General features: G+C 41.2%; 1 protein-coding gene across 2 annotated transcripts in view; it reads right to left on the bottom strand.

Moving 5' to 3' along the window:
* Positions 1–20506, bottom strand: part of LOC110041153 (polycystin-1-related protein-like) — a 61635-nt gene that overhangs the window by 18840 nt on the left and 22289 nt on the right. For both annotated transcript variants that reach the window (XM_089285280.1, XM_020746434.2), the window contains exons 20-44: positions 20069–20256; positions 19793–19874; positions 18764–19003; positions 18164–18274; positions 17741–17898; positions 17557–17660; positions 16869–16930; positions 16188–16327; positions 15641–15724; positions 14174–14329; positions 13678–13732; positions 12655–12818; positions 11921–12043; positions 10751–10799; positions 10281–10331; positions 9382–9477; positions 8581–8655; positions 8018–8137; positions 7578–7659; positions 7027–7109; positions 6321–6381; positions 5462–5771; positions 3160–3244; positions 2336–2509; positions 837–955 (exon numbers count right to left, since the gene is read on the bottom strand). In XM_089285280.1, the coding sequence (XP_089141406.1) occupies positions 837–955; positions 2336–2509; positions 3160–3244; positions 5462–5771; positions 6321–6381; positions 7027–7109; positions 7578–7659; positions 8018–8137; positions 8581–8655; positions 9382–9477; positions 10281–10331; positions 10751–10799; positions 11921–12043; positions 12655–12818; positions 13678–13732; positions 14174–14329; positions 15641–15724; positions 16188–16327; positions 16869–16930; positions 17557–17660; positions 17741–17898; positions 18164–18274; positions 18764–19003; positions 19793–19874; positions 20069–20256 (2972 nt within the window). The remainder of the gene's footprint in view (positions 1–836; positions 956–2335; positions 2510–3159; positions 3245–5461; positions 5772–6320; positions 6382–7026; positions 7110–7577; positions 7660–8017; positions 8138–8580; positions 8656–9381; positions 9478–10280; positions 10332–10750; positions 10800–11920; positions 12044–12654; positions 12819–13677; positions 13733–14173; positions 14330–15640; positions 15725–16187; positions 16328–16868; positions 16931–17556; positions 17661–17740; positions 17899–18163; positions 18275–18763; positions 19004–19792; positions 19875–20068; positions 20257–20506) is intronic.

Raw genomic sequence — 20506 nt, 5'->3', positions numbered from 1 at the left:
CATTTGGTCGCGCTTTCAATTAAGCCGTGTTAATGCCTTCGTCACGTTCACGGCGTGCCCCCATCGTGCTACTGTCACGTAGAAAGGATATATCGCTCAATAACATACGACTTTCGAGCCTTAATGCACGACAAAATCGGGTTTTGGTCATTACGCCTGCACTTTGAACTTTTACCTTTTGTATGCTTGTCAGAAATACTTGACACTGAAAGAACGAAATTTTAGTTTACGCGCATCCCAAAAATAGATTTAAGAAATTACGCGGTGGCAAACGAGATCCGAACTTAATGTTATTGAGTAAAATAACTTCAAAAAACGGGTCCATTTTGCTGTGTCTTTACAACGCCAAAACAAAGACCTCAACCTCATAAACTCTGACCATTTTATCTGTTTACTATTCGGCGTAATGCGCATGTACTTTGATGTTTTTTGAGTGCGTTAAATCACGGTCCATTATTGAAGAGCGGTCAAAACATGAAGGTAAAGCTTGCGTCAGACAGTGTCACGCAACTTAGTGATTTCCTCGTTGTCTTGAAGGTGAACTTTGTACCCGACATAGCATATACTAGCGACCAAATGGAGAGATTTTGCGGAAACTCCAAAAACGAACACAAACAAAAAAAAGTTGTAAATGAAATAGACTTATTTCCACTTGTTCCGGCGAAAGATACCTCCTTCGACGAAGGAAATACATGAACTCCCCGCTAAAAAAGAAAACAAAAATCGTAGACGCAAACAGACATTAAACTGCTTCGCCAAAGAGGATTAGCACAAGTCCTTGAATTATTGAAACTTATGTTCCATTATGTTGCACATGAACTTTGCTCTCAACTTACATCGTGTAGTTCCAAAGTGCTTTGCTCTGTACACGCTTGTTCCTAGCTTCAGATAGTTTGGATTTTGACGGCGGCTTCAAAAACTTGAGATATCGCTGCCTTCTTCGAAGGGCCAGTGCCTAAAGTTACAAAATATTTGCGTCACATTCGAGCAGCAACATGCTACAGTTATCAACTGTAAACAATTGTAAACCAGCGATATAATGTTATGACAACATCGCCGGATATAACGACATAAAACTGAGAAGATCAACTTTTTTTTTCTATATTGCTATGCTTATGAAAATAAATTCTCACTCGGTTGTTCACACAAGTGGTTTCCAAGTAATATAGAACATCACCATGGGAGTGTTTTTAATTGTGTGATGCTACCGCTATTCCGTTACGTGCGCTAGCGTGAGACAGAATTTACAGATCAGTTTGACAATCTTCTCAGTCAACCGGCCATTAAAACAACTACGCAAGACAACGTTTTCAGGTCCCGCCCACCCAGTCACTACGCCGGAGGAATTTGAAAACGGAGCTTTCTTTCTCCGGTTAGACCTTCCGTCCACACTAACCAGTCAACGAAAACGGAGCTTTTCGAAAAAGCTCGTCAAACCGGAAAAATTTGGAAACGCCGGCTTCGCGTTTTAGTGTGAACAGAGAACATTTTGAAAAAGACACTTTGGTTCAAAAATTAGGGTACGATATTTCCCTTCCCGAGTTTTACTCAAACAAAAATCCAAAATGATCGGCGGTTGCTTTTTCGTATTTTTCCGGCGTAGTGTGAAGGGAAAACATTTTGATGCGTTTTCAATTCCTCCGGCGTCTTCTGGACGCGGCCTCAGTTTTTCAGTCAGTCAAAGACCCAACATCCGCATGTACAACGGTTTAATGCCTTTCTTTTGTCAGTCAATCGAAGAATAAAAAACCGATCGCACGACGTCTTGACAAGTACGTTTGTTGGTTTTCCGCACTTCTCACATACAATAAGAGAATAACCACGCGTAAAAATTTGACATTTTTTGGTTCTTCTCCCAACAACAACAACAACAGCAACAACAGCAACAGAAACAAGAACTGTGAAAGAACGATAGGAAATGGAACCAAAAGGAAGCAACGGGAATCGATGGAAGGCGAGAATTAGAGCAAAGAGTAAGGTCCGGAAGAAAAAGGAAAAAGTTGTGTTAAACCAATCACGCTCTTGTTAAGAAAATAATATATATGTCTAACCTTAATTTACCCTCGGCATTGTTATAGCACAAGTGCTAGTGAGGCCGAGCAGACAACTGAAACAAATTATTCAAAGTGAACATAGCATTGTTAAGAATCCCAGCGGGCTGGAGGCAAACCAGTTGGCTATTTACAAGCGTGGCCGACCATCTGAACTCGGGGCTACCGAGATACAAATCCAGGTAGAGGTCAGAGCGGGACTCGAACCCGGAACCGCTGGATTGCGAGTCCGACACGCTGACCACTCGGCCACGCTGCCTCCCGTTTGGTTTGTTCTAGCTTACTGGATTGAAATGGTCATTCTCTCTGCCAGTGTCGTCCTCAAACCCTTGGTTAAGGTGACCATAGTGTATGTCGTGTAGAGCAGAAGACGACAAGTCTTCAAACCCTTCATCCACGTCTTCGTCTTCCAATCTTCTTTTGGACTTGTAGGCCATGTACAAGATAAACGCAACAACCTGCAAGAATTCAAAATTATGACACTCAGTACAAAATGCATTTTAAAAAGTTCTTGGCTACGTATTTAACTATTTATGAACTTGAAGTTGTAGCATCATGTCATGTTTGTGGAGCTGATATTTCGAGAATTAGCCTTTCTTCAGGGCAAAGTGGAGGATTGTGGCTGTGTGCACGCTAAGAGAGTGGAGTAGAGAGTTCGTTATTAGAGGGAAAACAAACGTTGGTTGATCCCATGGGGAGCCAAGGTACCAAGCTGAAAGATTTCTTTTCCCGTCAGATATTTGCGACTTTCTGTACTGCCTTGATGAGGACAAATAACACAAATAATCATGCTGTTTCAAGAATCACCAGGAAGATTGAAAGCTTTGAAGATTTGTTTAGAAGTGTTCTTTACGTGCCTTTAATGTTAGCGAAAGTGATCTCCGAGTCCAGCTCCCGTTTCGTCAATGCAAAGCAACGGGAAGAGGACTAAGTGATCACTTCCACGAACTTGAACATTTAAGAGGCGGAAAAAAAACATCTTTTCCCTGGTGGCTTAAAGAAGGCTGCATGAGTTCTTTTGAGGCAGCAGTAAACTTAGGTAAGCACTAAAGTAAAACAAATGCATGGTTATTTTTCAAAGCTTGCAAACCACTCAAGACGAACTCACCATGATAGGCTGAGAGACAAGAAATGACTCCAGGAATGAGAACAATAACGACTGCAACCAGCGAATGGACAGGTCCCAGCCAAAACTGCAACAGAGAAGCAAAAACACGACACCTTTTAACAACAGCGGACGGTTCCTTGTTTACATGAATGACTCATTTAGCTTAAGAAACAGAAATAAATATCTGAACTAAAGAAACAAAAGCGGGAATGTTTTCCGCATCGTTACTCGATAACACACAGCCAAAAGCATGAATCAGTTGTTTGGTAGCATAGCCGAACGAAAAACACGGTGAAATACAAACGCGGACCACTGTTACAGTAATAATAAGGAGTTTAAGAAAACCACGACGGCAACGTTAACGGGAACCTCGCTTAACAAAAGGTTTATCGAACAGAAGAATGGCTGCACACGTGCGTTATAATTCTTGGTACATTTGTTTGCCGTCCTCTGCAAAACAACAACGTGAACCACGACGACTAATTTGTTAGATTTCTATTTCAAATTTATCGCTGTGTTCCAGAGTTTTGAGCTGGTTTTAACAGTGATAAACAAAGTAGATGACTTTAGGGTACCGCGAGATTCGTAGGTAACATATAAATTTATTTTATAATCGTCGTTTTCCTCGGCGTCACCGTCGAAGTTACTTAAACTCCCTAATAAAGCGAAACGCGGCCATGGCACCGTTCTTGCTTGGGAAACTAGAAGATGGCAGCTGTAGATTTTACCATAATGTCTTAGAGCCTAACATAGCTAATCAGGCAAATTGTTCAAAAATATGACTTTCTGTGGGCCTGATTAGCTAGGTTCGGTTCCCAAGGCATTCGAGAGGTTAAGCATGACGTTGACGGCAGACGGCAAACGGCAAAGACAACTTCTGATTTTGAGTTCTTTTCTTCTAATCCGTAAAAATGGAATAACGTGTCCTACTATTCATTGCAAATACAAATAATTTCACCCTACTGTACATACAGCTGAAGAGAGACGGCAAAAGTTTCATTTTTGCCGTTTGCCGTTTGCCGTAAACGTCATGCTTAACCTCTTTGTTGTGGTAAAATCTACAGCTGCCATCTTTTGTCAAAACAACATTGTGTATGCTACGTTTGAAGTTTTTAGAACTGTGCGCTTTTACGAGCGTTTTAAAGTTCTTGTGCGCTAACCATGTTACCTGAAATTATGGCTAAATATATCAGTCACCATCTCTCGCGTTGCTTCTGAGCTGTGTTTACCTGCTCTCTTAGAAACTCTACAGAAGAAGTGTGTTGAGTCTATGTAGCCTGCGAGCAGGCTCACCTTTGAGCCACACCCGCGAGCGGCGAAGCAGTTGTCCGTTTCGTAAACGGTCGATGCCAATTTCGCGACACTTAGAAACTTTTTAACTATCAACCAATTTTTCTCTACGAAATTAAAGAAAAAAGAAAATTTGTAAGTACCTACCCAGTATCGAACCCGAAACCTCTGTTTCCTAACATCCCTCTTCTACCACTACACTACCAGGTAGATCCGCCAAATCTCCGCAAAATTTAATTATAAAATGTGACTTGCTTAAATATTAATGATAGAGTTGTCCCAACCATCAAATAAAAGCTAACCGAAAGCAAACCAGTGTGAATATCAACAATCAAGCATTTGACGAGCGCGTTTTACTCAAGCAACAAATTAAAACCAGTTTCTACCTTGTCCAGGCCTATACTAAAGCAGATATGGCATCGTCCATTCTGAAAGGCTTGGCTACCAATGATGGCATCGACCGTTAAAAATGGCATCGACCGTTTACGAAACGGAAATCAGCAGCGGCGAGGAGCAAAGCGATCCGGCGGGAAGGTCTTCTCGCCTCGCGACTTCGCCGCTCGATTTCGCGCTCGCGGCTACGCCGCGCGTGCTTGTGCTCCAACGTGAGCCTGCTCCTAGGCTTGAGTCTGTGCGTTTTTCCATTTTCCCATTTTCCTGGACGAAATTGCTATTTTATTGACGGTCGTTATTACCAAGGAAATTAAATTCAGGCAAATTCGGTGCCACACCATGACTGCAAGGATACGTCACTGGAGGTTATGATGCACACTAACGTGGACTAAATTTGACAGCGCACTTTGCTGGCTATGTTATAATAGGTTTTGGTCCGTGAAAATGAAAACAGTGACATACCAGAACTAACATTTTGTGACTACCTAAAACATTTCGTGACCACCACATACTGGACACGGGAATCTTGAATGACATGATCGATTGCAGTGTTCACAAGACAGCTCGTTACTCTATAAATGACATCATTGAGTTATAGTAATTCCCATGCTTCACTCACCTCACTCCATACAAAACCGTGAACACGCCAGCAGTGACAGCGGTCAGCAGACAACCGACCCAGGCCACGTACACACAGACATGCGGCAACGAGAAGCGCGACCGATAACCACCGCTCCCTTCAGACGCGGTTGATGACAAAGATACGCTGTAGATGCTTCGCTTCTCGAATTCCAATGACTTTTTCTTGCCTGGAGACACGTCAGCAAGGAATTCACAGGTCTCTACTAGGGCCGCGTGACTCTTGGCCAGCGGACGATCAGCGGAGCTCAAAGTACCCTGGCCTGAATTGTAACCCAGACTTGTGCTATCTAATGGGAGAGAAACAAGGCATAGGTATTGCAAAAATAAAATACATATATCAAATCACGCTACCTTTGGCCCTCTAACAGGCCAAGGAATTTCCCAATTTTTGCCTAAAACTGACGCAGAACGAGCGTAACCGTGTTTCACTGTAGTTCTGGCCCCCTCTTACTTGTTCAAAGGGTGGATGAAGCAGCTCTGGGTAAATCAAATCCATTGGAAATCGAATTTTGCTTCGTCAACACTCCTCCATTGCAGAGAGGCACATTCGCGTTTCAAACAACTGGACGGCGCACATTTTGAGGCATCATTTCTCCAGTCCCGAGACCAACCGAGCAAAAAAAAGTCGCTTTCAATAAACATCTCATAGAAATTCATGACAAGTGCTTCTTAACTTAGCTCGTTGAAAAGCGTCAACACTTAGGTGGATTATTTCAGTGTTGCCTTAAAGTGAATATTCTTCAGTGATACGACAAAAACCCAAGCATCTATCTGACAATGCTACAGGTTTCTTCTGATCAATTTTTGTTTTTTTTTTTAGTTTTGTCTTTCTGTACCTGATTCACTCTCAAGGGATTCCACTGAGCGACAGGAACACGTATCTGAACGCACGTCATCCTGAAAGATAAATACAAATTTGAACTATGTGAGTCCATCAGATATGATAATATAGACAAGCAATGTCCTATCGCGGGGGACGGGGGGCGGGGGGGGGGGGGGGGTGGAGAGCGATGGCCTATTGTCTAGCCCTCTGGCTTTCAGATCAAAAAGGCTGGTCTCTTAGTCTGGTTCAAGTCTTACCGGGTCTTAAACGATCTTCAGCAAAAAAAAAAAAAAAACGCAACAACCAAAAAATTCTCAAAGTGCTTGTCGATTGGTGTCATGACTAATGTCCAACACTTTGATGACAAATGTGGCACTAACCATTCTTTTAAACGACCTCCGTGCAATCACTTAGCTCTGAATCGGGAATTTCAATATAACAGTGAGCTGAACTTTCAAACCCGAAAAGTAAACTAAGGAGGCGGCCTAGCCTAGTGGTTATGCCACTAGATGGATTTGTGTTTGGTGGTCCCAGATTCAACTCCTCCACGCTTTGTAAACAGCCAACTGGTCAGCCTCCCACCAGTTGGGATTTTCAACAAGTTTCTGTTTAATTTATAACATTTGTTTCCTTATTTCAGTGTCCTCAATTAGTACAGTAGTAACAAAAACTTCGACAGATTTATTCATTTATTTTTTTTTATTTAACTATGAACTTACCAATTCCCAAACAGTTTCAAACCATCGCTTTCTTTCTCCGATGTTCTTCAAGATGAGTACAGTTTCCAGCGACTGGTCAAGAACTATGGAGCAAATTCCAAGGAAAAAAAATATTCTCCTTACACTAAATTTATTATTGGCGAATAAGAAAGAAAAAGTCACGCACTCCACACAAAAACAGATTCACGTTACTCGCTCATTAATCTCTTTCGAGGGCTCTCGTTTTCTGTTGTGGTGACGCAATACTTTTCGTGATGACCAAATAACGCATATAGAGCATCCTTTAACATCTTTTTGAAGTCAAAAAGATGCATGTGACAAGCAATTGGCATGCTATTCCTTGAGACAAAATCAAGAGTTGTCGCTTGAGGCAAAGCCAGGAGGTGTGAAGGTGAAATACAGAGTGGCCTGGTTTTCTTGTGGAAGAACGAGGTGCAAGCGTACAAGTCCTCGTGTACCACACGCGTGTACTACACGTGTGTACCATACTAACTTATTCTTGAGTAATTATAAAATTAACCTGTTGTCATGGCTTTCGATGTTTTCCTTACCTGAAGATGATACAAGCTCTGTGGTGTCCGTTTGCGGCTCAGAAATCATGGGATATACTTTCACACGATGACGAAATGATCGCTATAAAACAAGAAAAAAATCGTTACCAAAAGAACAAAAAATGGTATAAGACCAACTGTTGTCCGAGGGCGGAGGGGGTCCCCACTAGGGTTTGTAGCTGATAGGGGAGAGGGGTGGGACCAAAAGCTGGACAGCTCTATGTGCTCACACAATGGTCAAGGAATGGAGATTTCTATGACGGCCATTACAGGCTACTGATCGAAAACATTCTCAATCCTTCTCAGTCTTTCCCGGTTTTATCCATCCGTGTTAATTCTTGGTTTATTTCTGCCTCTTAAAATTTCGTCTATCTCGGTTATTTATTATTCCCGTATTTCCAACGATTTCAAAGCAACTTTTGATGTCAATGCAAACTCACTCTGCTGTATCTGAACAGAAACACCCACAGCAGGTTAACAGGTAATGCTACAATGCTGCACAGGACACCAATCCATATGCTCTCCCAGGTGACGTCAATGAATCCTAGCACTTCCGGAACCTGTAGAAAATTAAAGCCGTTGGTAAAACTCCTCGTTAAGATGGGAAAAGTTCAAACTAGCGACAGGTAAAACAATAACTTTCAAAGCTCTTCTGGAGACGATAAGATTTGTGGTATAAAAAGTTATTTATCCATTCGCATAGCCTATGTTTTTGTTTTGACTTGCATTGCTTAAAATTATTACATTCTAGAGTGGTCTACTTCTTACATAAAAGGCCATGAACAGCCTAAACGCAAACAACTTGAAAATCTAGCCATTTCCAGGTTGCTTTTTATCTCACTTTTCCAAATGAACCCTGGTGCACAACATTCATTGATTTGCTAGACAATGAATGTGCAAGAAAAACTCATTTCCATATGAAAGGTTGAGCACCAAGACTCGTTTTGAAACAGAGGTACGTGCAACTTCGAAATAACTTACTGTTATGACTACAAGGACGTACCTCAGTTTTCGGCCTGTACCAGGCTATGTTGACACAGAAAAAGCTGAGCAGTAGGGACAGACTACAGGTCAAGCGCTGACAGAACAAACACAAAACTGTTAGAATGGTCATGAGATAATTTCGCTCCATTACCGTTACTAAGGCCCAGTTCACACTACCGCGGAGGAATTTGAAAACGGAGGTTACACTCTGAAAACGCATCAGATGTTTTCCGTCCACAATACGCCGGAGGAATTTCAGTCAGGGAAATGACACTACTGCATCGTTTTCGAAAAGCTCCGTTTTCCGACAAAATGTATTCCGTTCACACGAAAACGAAAAGCCGGCGTTTTCCAAATTCGTCCGGGTTAATTTGAAGAGCTCGTTTTCGTGACGGATTAGTGTGGACGGTAGGTCTAACATTAGAAATAAGGCTGCGTTTTCAAATTCTTCCGGCTTAGTGTGGACGGAGCCTAAAGGGCTACGAAAGAGTAACTTTCACATTTATCACATAATCGAAAGCTTTGTCCTCTTGTATGTGACCATTCAAATGAAAGCTACATCCACCTGGTACTGTTTATGACGCTGTACAAGGTGATTCTAACTTGTAAGTCTGTTGATGAAATCCTAGTGTGTGACCATTCAAATGAAAGCTATTACACTGTAGTTCCGTGTGATACTGTTTGTCATGCCCTGCAAAGTGATTCAAACTTTGGCATCTGTAGTTGTAATCCAGTTGGTGCACGAGGAAGCACTACTCATGATATGCTAAAAAATAAACAAAAGGATTTCGATTTTGTGGACTTGGGCAATCTTTTTTACCTGTGCACGTGAGAACCTGCTGTAAGACGGCCGTCCAAAGAGTGAAAACCACAGGTGATAGTCCAGAATGCCCTTTGAGAAGTGTTGGGAAAAGCGCTGAAAGGGAAAAGGGAAGGATAAGAAACAAAAATGAAAAAGCAAAATTAGGGTCAAGATATACAGAGATGCTGAATTCACTGCATTTTGGGCGCTAACAGTATGCAACAACACAGTAAGTGGTTTGATAGTGAAGACGATTCCCACGCAAGTTGTTTAAGCATCTTTTCAATACTACTTGCACTAGTTTCTGAAAGGCAGGGAACTTGCCAAGAAATGCGTCGGACAATGTGTCGGTACCCTTAAACACATTGCAGGTCTAATGCTAACCAAAAGTACTTGTTATGCCTCCCAACTCAAATATCGTTTCCGATTGGAGGAAAACGTGTCACGTGCCGTGGGTCAAGACTCACTAACTCCCCAGGGCGAACAAAACTCACTAACTCCCTAAGGAACCAACAACTTGAACTTTCGACTCGCACGTGATCAGGTCGTGCTCCTTGAAACCGCGGCAAATATGTGAGGCAGCCGGCGTAAAGCAAACGATTTCTTCGCAGTTTTTTTTTTTTTTTTACTTTTGAGTTGGGAGGTATAACAAAGCTCTTAATGACTGGCCCCGGGGGAAACAGTGAGTTTTGTTTCCCCTCGACCTTGGGGAACATTGATGGTCCAGCCATTTAAGTGCTTATCGTTACCAAATAAAACAAAGTACAATCACGTGCTAGTATAGTGCAATGAGGTGACGTCATGTTGCTTTGCAACGTCGCTGACCAAAACTCTGGGCTCAATAATTTCTCGAAGATAAAGTTTTCATTTTTCTCTGACTGGGTTCTTGTTTTAACTGAATAACCAGAATTACTTACCATTTTCAAACTGCTGGAATGTTTTGAGGTCTCCTTAAACTCGCATTCAACCTGAAGGATATGATAAGCATAATAAGCATATCAAAATATCCGCATTTATTACTTAGTTAATTATGATAATGTATCTTTGCTCTTGTATACTAATTGAAAAAACGTTAATCCCCAGTAGGCTCGGCTGTCACTTGAATGTCGAAATTCGTATTTGCTTTGGTATTGCATTACTACGCTAAAAGGATTGGCTAAAAAAACTCGTCCTTTTGTCATCCAATTAGAATTAAAACCAAAACCAATTGTGACTTGTTCGCACACGTTTTCCCGCACTTTGCTTCTGCTACATGTAATTACTTGGAGTTTTGATTGGTTCAGTGGATTGTCTGCGTCCTCTGTGATTGGCCAGAGTGATTACTTTGGTTTCGGTTTTACGGCACTCAGCTAAAAGCTGCTTTGTACTAATCAAGTAGAACTTGTACCTTTCCGTCTTCTTCATCAACAGCCAGCCACCTGTTGCAGTTGAAAAACCTATTGAACAAACAAACGCAGCCAATTTAGGCCCCCTTTGATCAAATATTCTATTTAGATCGGTGATAAACTTCTGGTTACCAAAAAAAAAGAAAAAGCCATTTTCCCACCCCTTTCAGAACAACGTCTGTCTTCAACCTATTGTTTCCTGGACAAAAAAGAAAAAAAAAACAGTTTCTGTTTCCTCAAAGGGTCAATGCCTCTGTGATTCAACTTCAGTATAAAGATATTGAATTCTGTTACAGTAATTGTACTTGTTTTCTTCGAGGATATACACGTCTTGAACATACTATTGGTGTTGCTAACAAATATTAAAAGCTCTTTTGTTTAAACCAGATTAGGCAATCTATATGTTAGTTGGTCAACGTTTCCCGAGCTCCTCATTGTCAGAAGTTCTTCAAAAAAGAAACACAGCCTCGCAAACAAATTGATAGCATCAGTGTCATTACATGTAAGACGCTGCAGCAAAACGTGAAAGCAATATTCACAAATATTTATTTTGAAGTCAACTCGGGCAACGAGTTGCCATGCATGTGTTTAAGAAAACTTCAGCAGACGTGCCTAAGTTCTGAATGCATTGATTGACCATGAAGCAGGGATCGAGTTAGCTCCTTTCACTCTCCCTGATGACCAAGGCCCTGTCAACACTGCGCCGGAGAAATTTGAAAACGGAGGTTTCACCCTGAAACGCATCCGAGCGCCGGAGGAATTTAAAAACGCAACAATCAGCGGGGTTTTGGATTTGTCGTTGAGGAAAACTCGGACATGACAATCACGTGGTTATCGCGACGCCATCGTTTGCGAAAAGCTCCGTTTTCAAAATGTTTTCCGTCCACAAGAAAATGAAAAGTCGTCGTTTTAGAATGCCTCCGGTTTGAGGAGCGTCAAAAAGTTCCGTTTTCGTGACAGATTAGTGTGGACGGTAGACCTAAACGGAGAAATAAAGCTGCGTTTTCAAATTTCTCTGGCGTAGTGAGGACGTAGCCTAAATATTACATCTAGTTACATCTTTGCTTCCATCAGGTTAATTTCAACCACAAAATCAGTACCCTTCCCCACCCCCATAATAAAGTTAATGGGCCAGGTTAATAAGTACGTTCCTGATTCTGTATTGTCCTTACCATTTTGAACCATTGTTCACATTTTTGACAATAACGTGTTCCAGGAACCAGCTTGGGTGATCCCCTGAGTTGTCGTGCCAGATGTGGATTTTCGAGATACTACCAAGACCCTTTCCAGGTAAACTGAAACAGCAACGATATTGTTAAGTCAGTTTGCTTTATACTCGTTGAAGTTTCTAAAACATTCCTAAACAAAACAGACAAACAAACACACAAACACACAAACAAAACAGCGGGTTATTCAAGACACATTTCCCTCCAAGGCTTAGAACCTTCTTCCCTCTAAATTTGACGAAAAGAAGTGGCAGACTTTTATGCTGGAAAATTCGAGGTTCCAAACTCCCACGTGGTCTGTAGTCGGGTCATGACTACAAAATACTGTAATTAAGGCGTGCAGCCATCTGAAACGTCGCAAATCTTCGGCTGTCAAAGACAAAGATCTTTCGCTAGCGAGATTCTAAAACTAAAGCTGGCACAATCCAACAAGGATTCTGTTTTTATCATTTGTTAGAAACTAGAGCAAAAGTGATCCAAAAAGGGCACTCTCTTTATCATTTCAAAGGTAATCGAGCGAGCGCGATCTGAAAATTTAAAGCATCACCTTTATCTTCCTTTGAAGCACTGAAACCAAGGAAGGCTGCTAAAACGCATCAACCAAACTTAATAAGCCCAAGGATTTCCTTTTCTCTATACTACCAATTTTGAGAAATAAAATTGGCAACAAAAGGTCTCACCGTTCAAGGTCTGTTTGTCCTCCTACGCCGCGACAAGGATATTTCCACTCTGCGCGATGAACAAACACATCACAGGAACTTCTTTCGAACAGAGGTTTGCCTTTGGCCGACTTCAACTCAATGGGATCAGACATCCAGTCGTCGCCATGGAGTGTAAGAAAAACCTAAACAAAACCAACAGTTTGTTAAGAAAAGACCTATTCTGGAGGAACCACAGGAGAAAAAAAAATGCTGCCTGATGATTGGCTCGTTTTGAGCATGCGCATACAAGTTACCTTAGAATCCCTCTTCTACCGCCTACGTCCAACCCGTTTACAGCGCGCAGAAGGGACAGTTTAGCGACTGGACCAACATCCTTCAAATGCAATACATATTGAAGGCAACCTGTTTAGTTGCGCTTTGGAGTTAGAACAACTTTTATCCTACACGGAACTGACCATAAACACACAAAACAGTCTTTCGAGTGTTTAACATATACCGTGTTTGGCATACACTTGTTTACGAGAATGTCGTCGACAAAGAAAATCTTTGATGTTTTCTTTCATAATTATTTTCATAATATCATGAGTGACAAACCACTCCTTAATTTTGGCGCGAAATTTCAGCGTCAATTCATAATTTCAGATGTGAAATTACAAAATTGCCATGGCAATGTTTAGCGCGAAATTTCTTGAAACAACAAACAAGTCAAAAACCGATTGTAAGTGTAATTTGTCTCCCATGATATCAAAAGGTAATCAAATGGTATACTTGTGAGAAAAAAAAAACTTCACTTGCCTTTAGGCAATTAAAATTATTTGAATTTTGCGACAAGACACACCTGAAATTATTTCCTAGTTTCACTCGTCACCATTTGATTACCATACTAATAAAACGTATTCCTTGCCTGTTAAATGCCCGGGGAGTCCAACTAGCTATCAAAACCGTTTGCGAATCAATTGAAGAAACACATGACAATTTACAAACTAGTTAAACCACTTTCATTAATACACTGTCACAGGTCAAAACACTTTAACCACTTACATTAGCAGATGTTCCTGCTCCAAACCAGTGGCCAGTCTGTACAGTAATTTGAAACCTGAAATCAATTACTTGGCATTATCATGGTAGCCTCTTGCAGTAACGTGTGGGAAGTGGGCCAACATGAGGGAAAGTCTGTGTTCACACTTAATGACCCGTTAGGCATGCAATTATCTCCAGTTTTCGCAGCATTAGGCAACTAGGAGCATTTCCACTCCCCCCTTTCCCCCCCCCCCCTCCCTGAATGGGATGCTAGTCCATCGCATGGTGACCCAAGCATTAAATTCGTCAGTACCCATTTATACACCTGGATGGAGAGAGGCTCTGTGAGAGTGAAGTGTCTTGCCCAAGAACACAACACAATGTCCCCGGCCATGGCTTTAACCCAGGACTGCGTGATATGGAGTCCAGTCCACTAACCACTAACCTTCCCGACGTAGGTTAATATCGGTAATGTCAGACGATATTAAGTCAGACAAATAGCATCACTGTGTATTACCTCTGACAGATGCCACTAGTTACGTTTTCACTGAAGTAAACAGCTCCCAGCTTCTTCTTGTCATGCTTGTCTGCCCGAACACAGAAGCCAAGCAGCACCAAATAGAGCGCCACGATGCTAATGACAAGAGCCAATGTCGCTGGACTGTTCTTTAACCTGTTGGAAGAAAAACGCATTGTATAAGAGAAACAAACGTGAAGGAGATTCACAAGGTGGATACAAACTCAAAGGAGACCAGTCATGGTATTTTAGCCCCGTAAAAAAATCACCTTTACATTGAAGGAAATCTGAAAATAGCAGTTTATCAAAACAGAAGAACACCAAAGAGATAATAATGAACCATAAAGGAACAAGGATGATTAAGGATGGAAAAGATTAATACGGATTACAAACGACGAACTTCAAAAATTTGGGGTTGAACTTTTCAAGATGCCCAAACCGTGAAGAAACTCCTTTAATTTGCTTGAGTTCCAATCAACCACACGCATTCCCCCAACTGCAATTCCCAAACCAAAATAACCATGTCTTAAAGGAGCTCAGTCACGATATTTTGAGTTATTTTGGCCTTATACAAAATTACCTTGCAATGAAACCTGAAAATAACAGTTTAATAAGATAGATAAAGACCAAAGAGATAATAATAATCCATAAAGGAACAAGGATGGCTAAGGATGGAGAAGATTGAAGAAAATTACCAGCAGCAAACTCAATCAAAATGACGCTCACAACTGGAATATATGTCCCAGCCCGGGATCTTTTCGAGCACTGCCTGGCCACCCACAGAACATATGCAGAGGATACAATAAAGGGACTGGTCAAAAAGTATCGGGGCGGGGGAGGGCGGTGGGCTGGAGCAGAGAGGGGGTGGGTCATCAGTTTTTGAGCCCTCAGAAAGGGGTGGGTCGTTCGATTTTCAGCGACACGTGGAGGTGGGTCATCCTATTTTAAAACCGGAATAGGCACTTACTTAGAAGTACTGTTTTTAAGAATGGAAAGCTTGATTCTGCTGCAAAAGTTGGCCACACATTTAGAGCGTAGCAGCGTTACCGATGTGTAATTTATTTTCGAACGTATTAAAATTACATCTAGCCGAAATTAAAATGATAAAAAACCTCTCTTTTGTGCCTTTTTAACATATAAAAAGTAAAAATTGTATACAAAATAAACTAAAAGAGTTTATACATGCTCTTGCATCTGTTTAAGAAATAAATCTAAACGTACGGACAACTTCATACAAAAGTGTTGTTTTCATTGACTTATGCAAACCAAATTTTTATGTTTTATAAGGGGGGTGGATCATGTAATTTTAAACCTTTACTTAGGGGTGGGTTATTAATTTTGTTCCAAAAGGAAGGAGTGGGCCACGTGTTTTTTATCCACCACATTTCGAAATGCTCCGGCCCACCCCTCCCCCCCCCCCCCCCCTATCCTTTTTGACCAGTCCCTAACTATCACTAAAATACTCACTTGTCAGCGTCTGTAAGGTCCTCGATTGTCAGTGAGTTGGGTGGGTACACAAACGCACCACTGAATGCTGTTAGATGGTTGCATCTGACGAAAAGAAACAGACACACAAACGAATTAGCAAATATTACAGGACAATCACCAGTATAACATATGGGTTATTGACCAAACGTAAGGTCAAGATTGCTGAATATTTGGCCAACTTCTTTTTTGCGTGTTTATGGACCGAGCCGAAGTCGAGGTCCATAAACATGCAAAAAAACAAAACAAAAAAAAACAAAAAAAAACAGGAACGAGGCCAAAATCCAGCCATCTTGACCGAGCAAGCTTGGTCAATAAAGGAGTTATTATATGGGAACACACTTTTCTCGCGGGACACAGCGCGTAATCCCGAGCGGGCAAGATAAATCTGAGAGTAATCTGGAAGAGTCACCCATAGTTTCAGCTTAGCAACAAAAGCAACACCCAAAGCCTGTACACAAGCAGCTGGTTTCAGTATTCCTACAGGAAATGCTTGAGCGAAATCACATTTTACGTTGCCCGCGTTTACCTGCAGAAAAGCACTTCATCTGTGCTCTGGTCCATCACTTCACATCCATCAGTTGACCAATCCTTGATCTCTGTGTTCCAGTAAAAACAGCCCTTCCAGTGGACACCCAACGAGTAGCTTAAGCTCGGGCCTTTCTTTATCTAAGTCAACAAAAACGCGAATAGGTTCACTTTCGAGCGGTTTTCAAAACCAAAACAATAACAGATTTGCACGTTGTCGTCATTTGACAACAACTTCCTGATTAGCATAAGAAACAGAAAATGTGAAAGATTCTGGTAGATTTAGTCAAATGACGCCATCGTACAAATCACCCGTTACTTACCAATAAAACTACTAGCACTCAGCCAATCTCAAACCGTAGTCAAACCAAAACCAAAACCAGAGTAATTACCACAAGCTCTTGCCCACCAAAAAAGTCATGCATAACCTAAAGGCGAGAACAAAATTTCACGCCCCAGAAAATTGTCCAACCACCCCCATCCCCTCCCCCCCCCCCCCCCTCCCTTCCTCACAAAACATAATAGTCCGCTTAATCAGCACGGCACTAAACCAAATGACTTCATGGCTCTAATGTCAGCAATCACAGATCTCAGAAAAGAGGAATGAGATTCATGGGACCAGCAGTGGTCTGCATAGTGCAATCCTGCGCTTTTCAAAGCTGATAAAAAAATATGTTCCTACCGACTTAATACGGTAAAATGCCGTGTCTTCCAATAGCACTTTCACATTCACTGACCCTGAAGCTGAAACAAATAAGACTATAAGCCAAATCGGAGTTTCAAGAATCAGTGCAGTGCACGTGCGCTTTTATCCCTAATTTATTACAATTTTCTTTTGATTTCTTTTTTGAATAACAAAAGAAGAGAATAAATTAGGGATAAAAACGCGCTGATTCTTGAAACTCCGATTTGGTTTATTAGTTACCAAAAAAAAACCAGGAAACTGCTAGAGATGTCAAAGAGTGCAAATATACCTCAACACTGGTATGCTAACCACGGAATGAAAATGGAGATGTACGGAAAATTAAAGTTGGCTAAAATCTGCTTAAAGATGGCCGGTCATCCAACTTAACGCTACAACTTCAATGCCGTTTTAGGTTTAAAAGACGACGTTGACGCTACCGTGCGTAAAGTTGGCGTAAAGCTGCGTGAAGTTGACATATGAGTGACTTAAAGTTTCAGTTTCTTTAACGAAGCTTTAAAATAAACGTGAGCATAAAGCTAATGTGTGGCTCATCTTTAAAAAAACGCGAAGACAGCGAAAGACTCCTCAAATAAGAAATTTACGACAGCATTTCGCCAGCTTCACACAGCAGAAAGATTTTCCTACGCCGTGAGCTGTGAAGCTGTGGGCGTTAACTTTAAGTTACCATTAGTTAGCTGTTCATGGCTCAAGTAGAAGTCAATGGCCGTCCCTGAACTCGTCTCTGAGTACTCAATGCGATTCTCTGAGGATGAATCTGCACTGGCAGTGCTATAAAAACAAATTGTAAAACAAGAAATCAATCATTTGTCTGTTGATTAAATAATAATGAGGTAATCATCGCAACATACCTGCTAAGAATGAGTTTGACAACAAATCCAGGTGCCAAGGTGGACAGTGGTTTAAAATGGATCTGCAGCACCTGGTTTATCCTCTTTTCTGTTTGGTTTATAACATGATTATTTTCATGGTTCCAGTGTAACAAGTATTCCTTCGTAAATTGTTCGACCTGGCAGGAAAGACGGAATAGTCACTTCAAAAACTGTTGTTCCAGAAAACATTGATATCCGTCCCACGGGAGGTTTCTTAGTTTCGGTCTCTCACCCCTGGGTATTCTAGTATCTTTTCATTCCCTCCCTCCCCCGCCCTCGCCGCCAACTCAGAATTGAAACAGTAGCAAAGGTAGTACAAATGTTGAAAAGTATTTTATTAAGGTTTTGTCGAGAGCCGAAATAAGCCGAAGGTTCAATTAATGACTATAACAACATCGTTACCTTATGATTTCCGTGAGGTATTGAGATGACAATACTACTGCTCAGATTTCGCACTTCTATATCTTCTCCATAGCAGTTACTGATGCTCAGGCTACCAACTTTGGTGTGATGCTGAAACAAAATGAAAACGTAAGAGATCAACTTCAAAACCATGGATAGCATAGGAAGATTCTTTTACTTAAGATTCAGTTTACTAAATAAATTCTACCAAAGCTAACCAACAAAGAATCTTTATGTTAAACCAGGTGAAACTAAACTGGTATCAACATTATTTCTTCAATAGGGTAGTTAAGTCATGGAATGAAATAGTGGAAGCTGATAGCTTTCATATAATATTTAAGGAGGCTAGCAACAGTTTCCAGCACTTTTCTAACAGCTACACTTTGAAGGATGAATACTACCAGTCCACTGTTTAACAAGTGATGCTACAATAATGGTATCATACAAAATATACGTCTTGGAAAGTGCTGGAAACAGTTGCGAGCCACCTTAAATCAAAATTGAAGCCTCTCTTGAGAGTTTAATGGTTTGTTTGATTAAATGTTTGAAAAGCATAATCAAAAAATGTTAAAAGACAAGCCATTCCTTTCAGATTCTTACCATGTCACTGAAGAAGGGATTTTCTTTATAAACAGTCATCATAGTTCCATAACACTTCCCTTCTTTCCCATCAGATACAGTGTTGAGCTGCTTCTCAAGGTTTGTGGGCATGTGAAATTCGACATCACCGAGAGAGAAAAGTGAATTGCTGATAGAAGTCAACTGTGTTGCATTCACCCAGATGTTAGGTGTAGTTAGGATAAGGGGCGCTTCTCCGAGAACTTGCACCGACAACTTGGCCTGAAAACAACAAACTCGTTTATTGAGCATACATTAACTTACATTATGATATAGCTACAATCCCGGACAAAAGTAGTTGGGACACTTAGCACGTATCCCCCATCCCCCCCCCCCCCCCCTCCCCCAATCAATGTTGGAAAATGTCGCGGTTTTTTTTTTTTTCCCCCAACAAAAAGAGAAAGAAAATCACCTGATTATCAACACTGTAAGTGGTGGGAGGCGAGAACTTGCTTCATGTCCCAACTTTTTTGTCTGGGATTGTAGAAAAGCCGCGTTATCAAACTCAGCTACTAAAATCTTCAAAACGCAACTTCACTTTCAAATATATATCGAAAAATGTTTTAAATACAATATTGCTTCCGATATGAACTCCACCCCCCAAAACACGATCTAATCTAATCATTGAGATCTGGCCGTTTATTGAGGCATTCCACTAAAAAAACAGGAAATAATATTAGAAAAAAAACCCGAAATATTTCGAAACCTCAACAAGGTCAACTGAAAAGCGCCAATCATCAAACAAGGACCTTACTGCCGCTAGACTTTTCTGACTTTTCGCTGTTGCTGATAACGCCAGGAAATCCAAAACTGATTTTCCTCAGCACATAGCGAAGTACGGTTAGCGAATGGTCGTGTTTCACAGGATGTTATCATGAAACCGCCGTTACGATTTCGGTGAATGTTTGAGCAGAGGCGAAGAAATAAATTACTGAGATACGCTTTTAAAGCGCTTTTTGCCGTGGGTTAACCAGTCTGACGGTTCATAAGACCTAAAGGGCAACTGCTAACCTTGATGAGCTTCTCAGCAGCTTCCGTTGCCCTGAGAAGAACATTCTCCTCGGCGTCTTGCCTGCCTAACATCCTTGGATTCCTATATAAACAAAATAAACATCTTCATTTACAAGCAAAAAAAAAGTCACTTTCATTTTCATGATCCCTCAAGACATGCAGGCCATGCGAAAACAAGCAATGATCAAGATTAGAATTCTTCCAGTAGTCCTACAAGAAATGCATTGAAATCGCTTAGGAGAATTTATACGTTGGTACCGGGGCATATGCGTGTACCTGTCAATGAGCATTGAAGAAGCTTCGATCAGGTTGGATGTCACTCTTGTCATTGCTTGAATAAATTCCTGACTAAGTAGAAATCTGTCTTCTATTTTATTGGAACGCATTCTTCTCTGTGTCGTCTGCATCACTTCACCAAGGTGCTGCAGTATGCGAGATGCTGTTTCCACACCACTTCTAGTAAGCTTAAAATTGAAAAAAATAATAATAAAGTTTCCATTTTTAGTGCATCACTCGCAGTTTCGTTATGTGTAAAACGTTATGTGCGCCCGCAATATTGACTCATGCAGTGATTTCACAGGCTTAATATACTGGTCAGCAGAATTACTACAAAAACTTTACAGATAGTGACCGACTGCTGATTTGCGTATTTCATTGGCATAGTCTACTCACCCACTACAACTCGTGACTTGCTATCGCATTTCACGAGGTAAT

Source organism: Orbicella faveolata, unplaced genomic scaffold (assembly GCF_042242905.1).
Source record: "Orbicella faveolata isolate gen_17 unplaced genomic scaffold, um_ofav_v1 contig_13, whole genome shotgun sequence".
Classification (NCBI taxonomy): domain Eukaryota; kingdom Metazoa; phylum Cnidaria; class Anthozoa; order Scleractinia; family Merulinidae; genus Orbicella; species Orbicella faveolata.
Note: the sequence above shows the minus strand (reverse complement) of the source record. Positions and strands in the feature narration are given on the sequence as shown.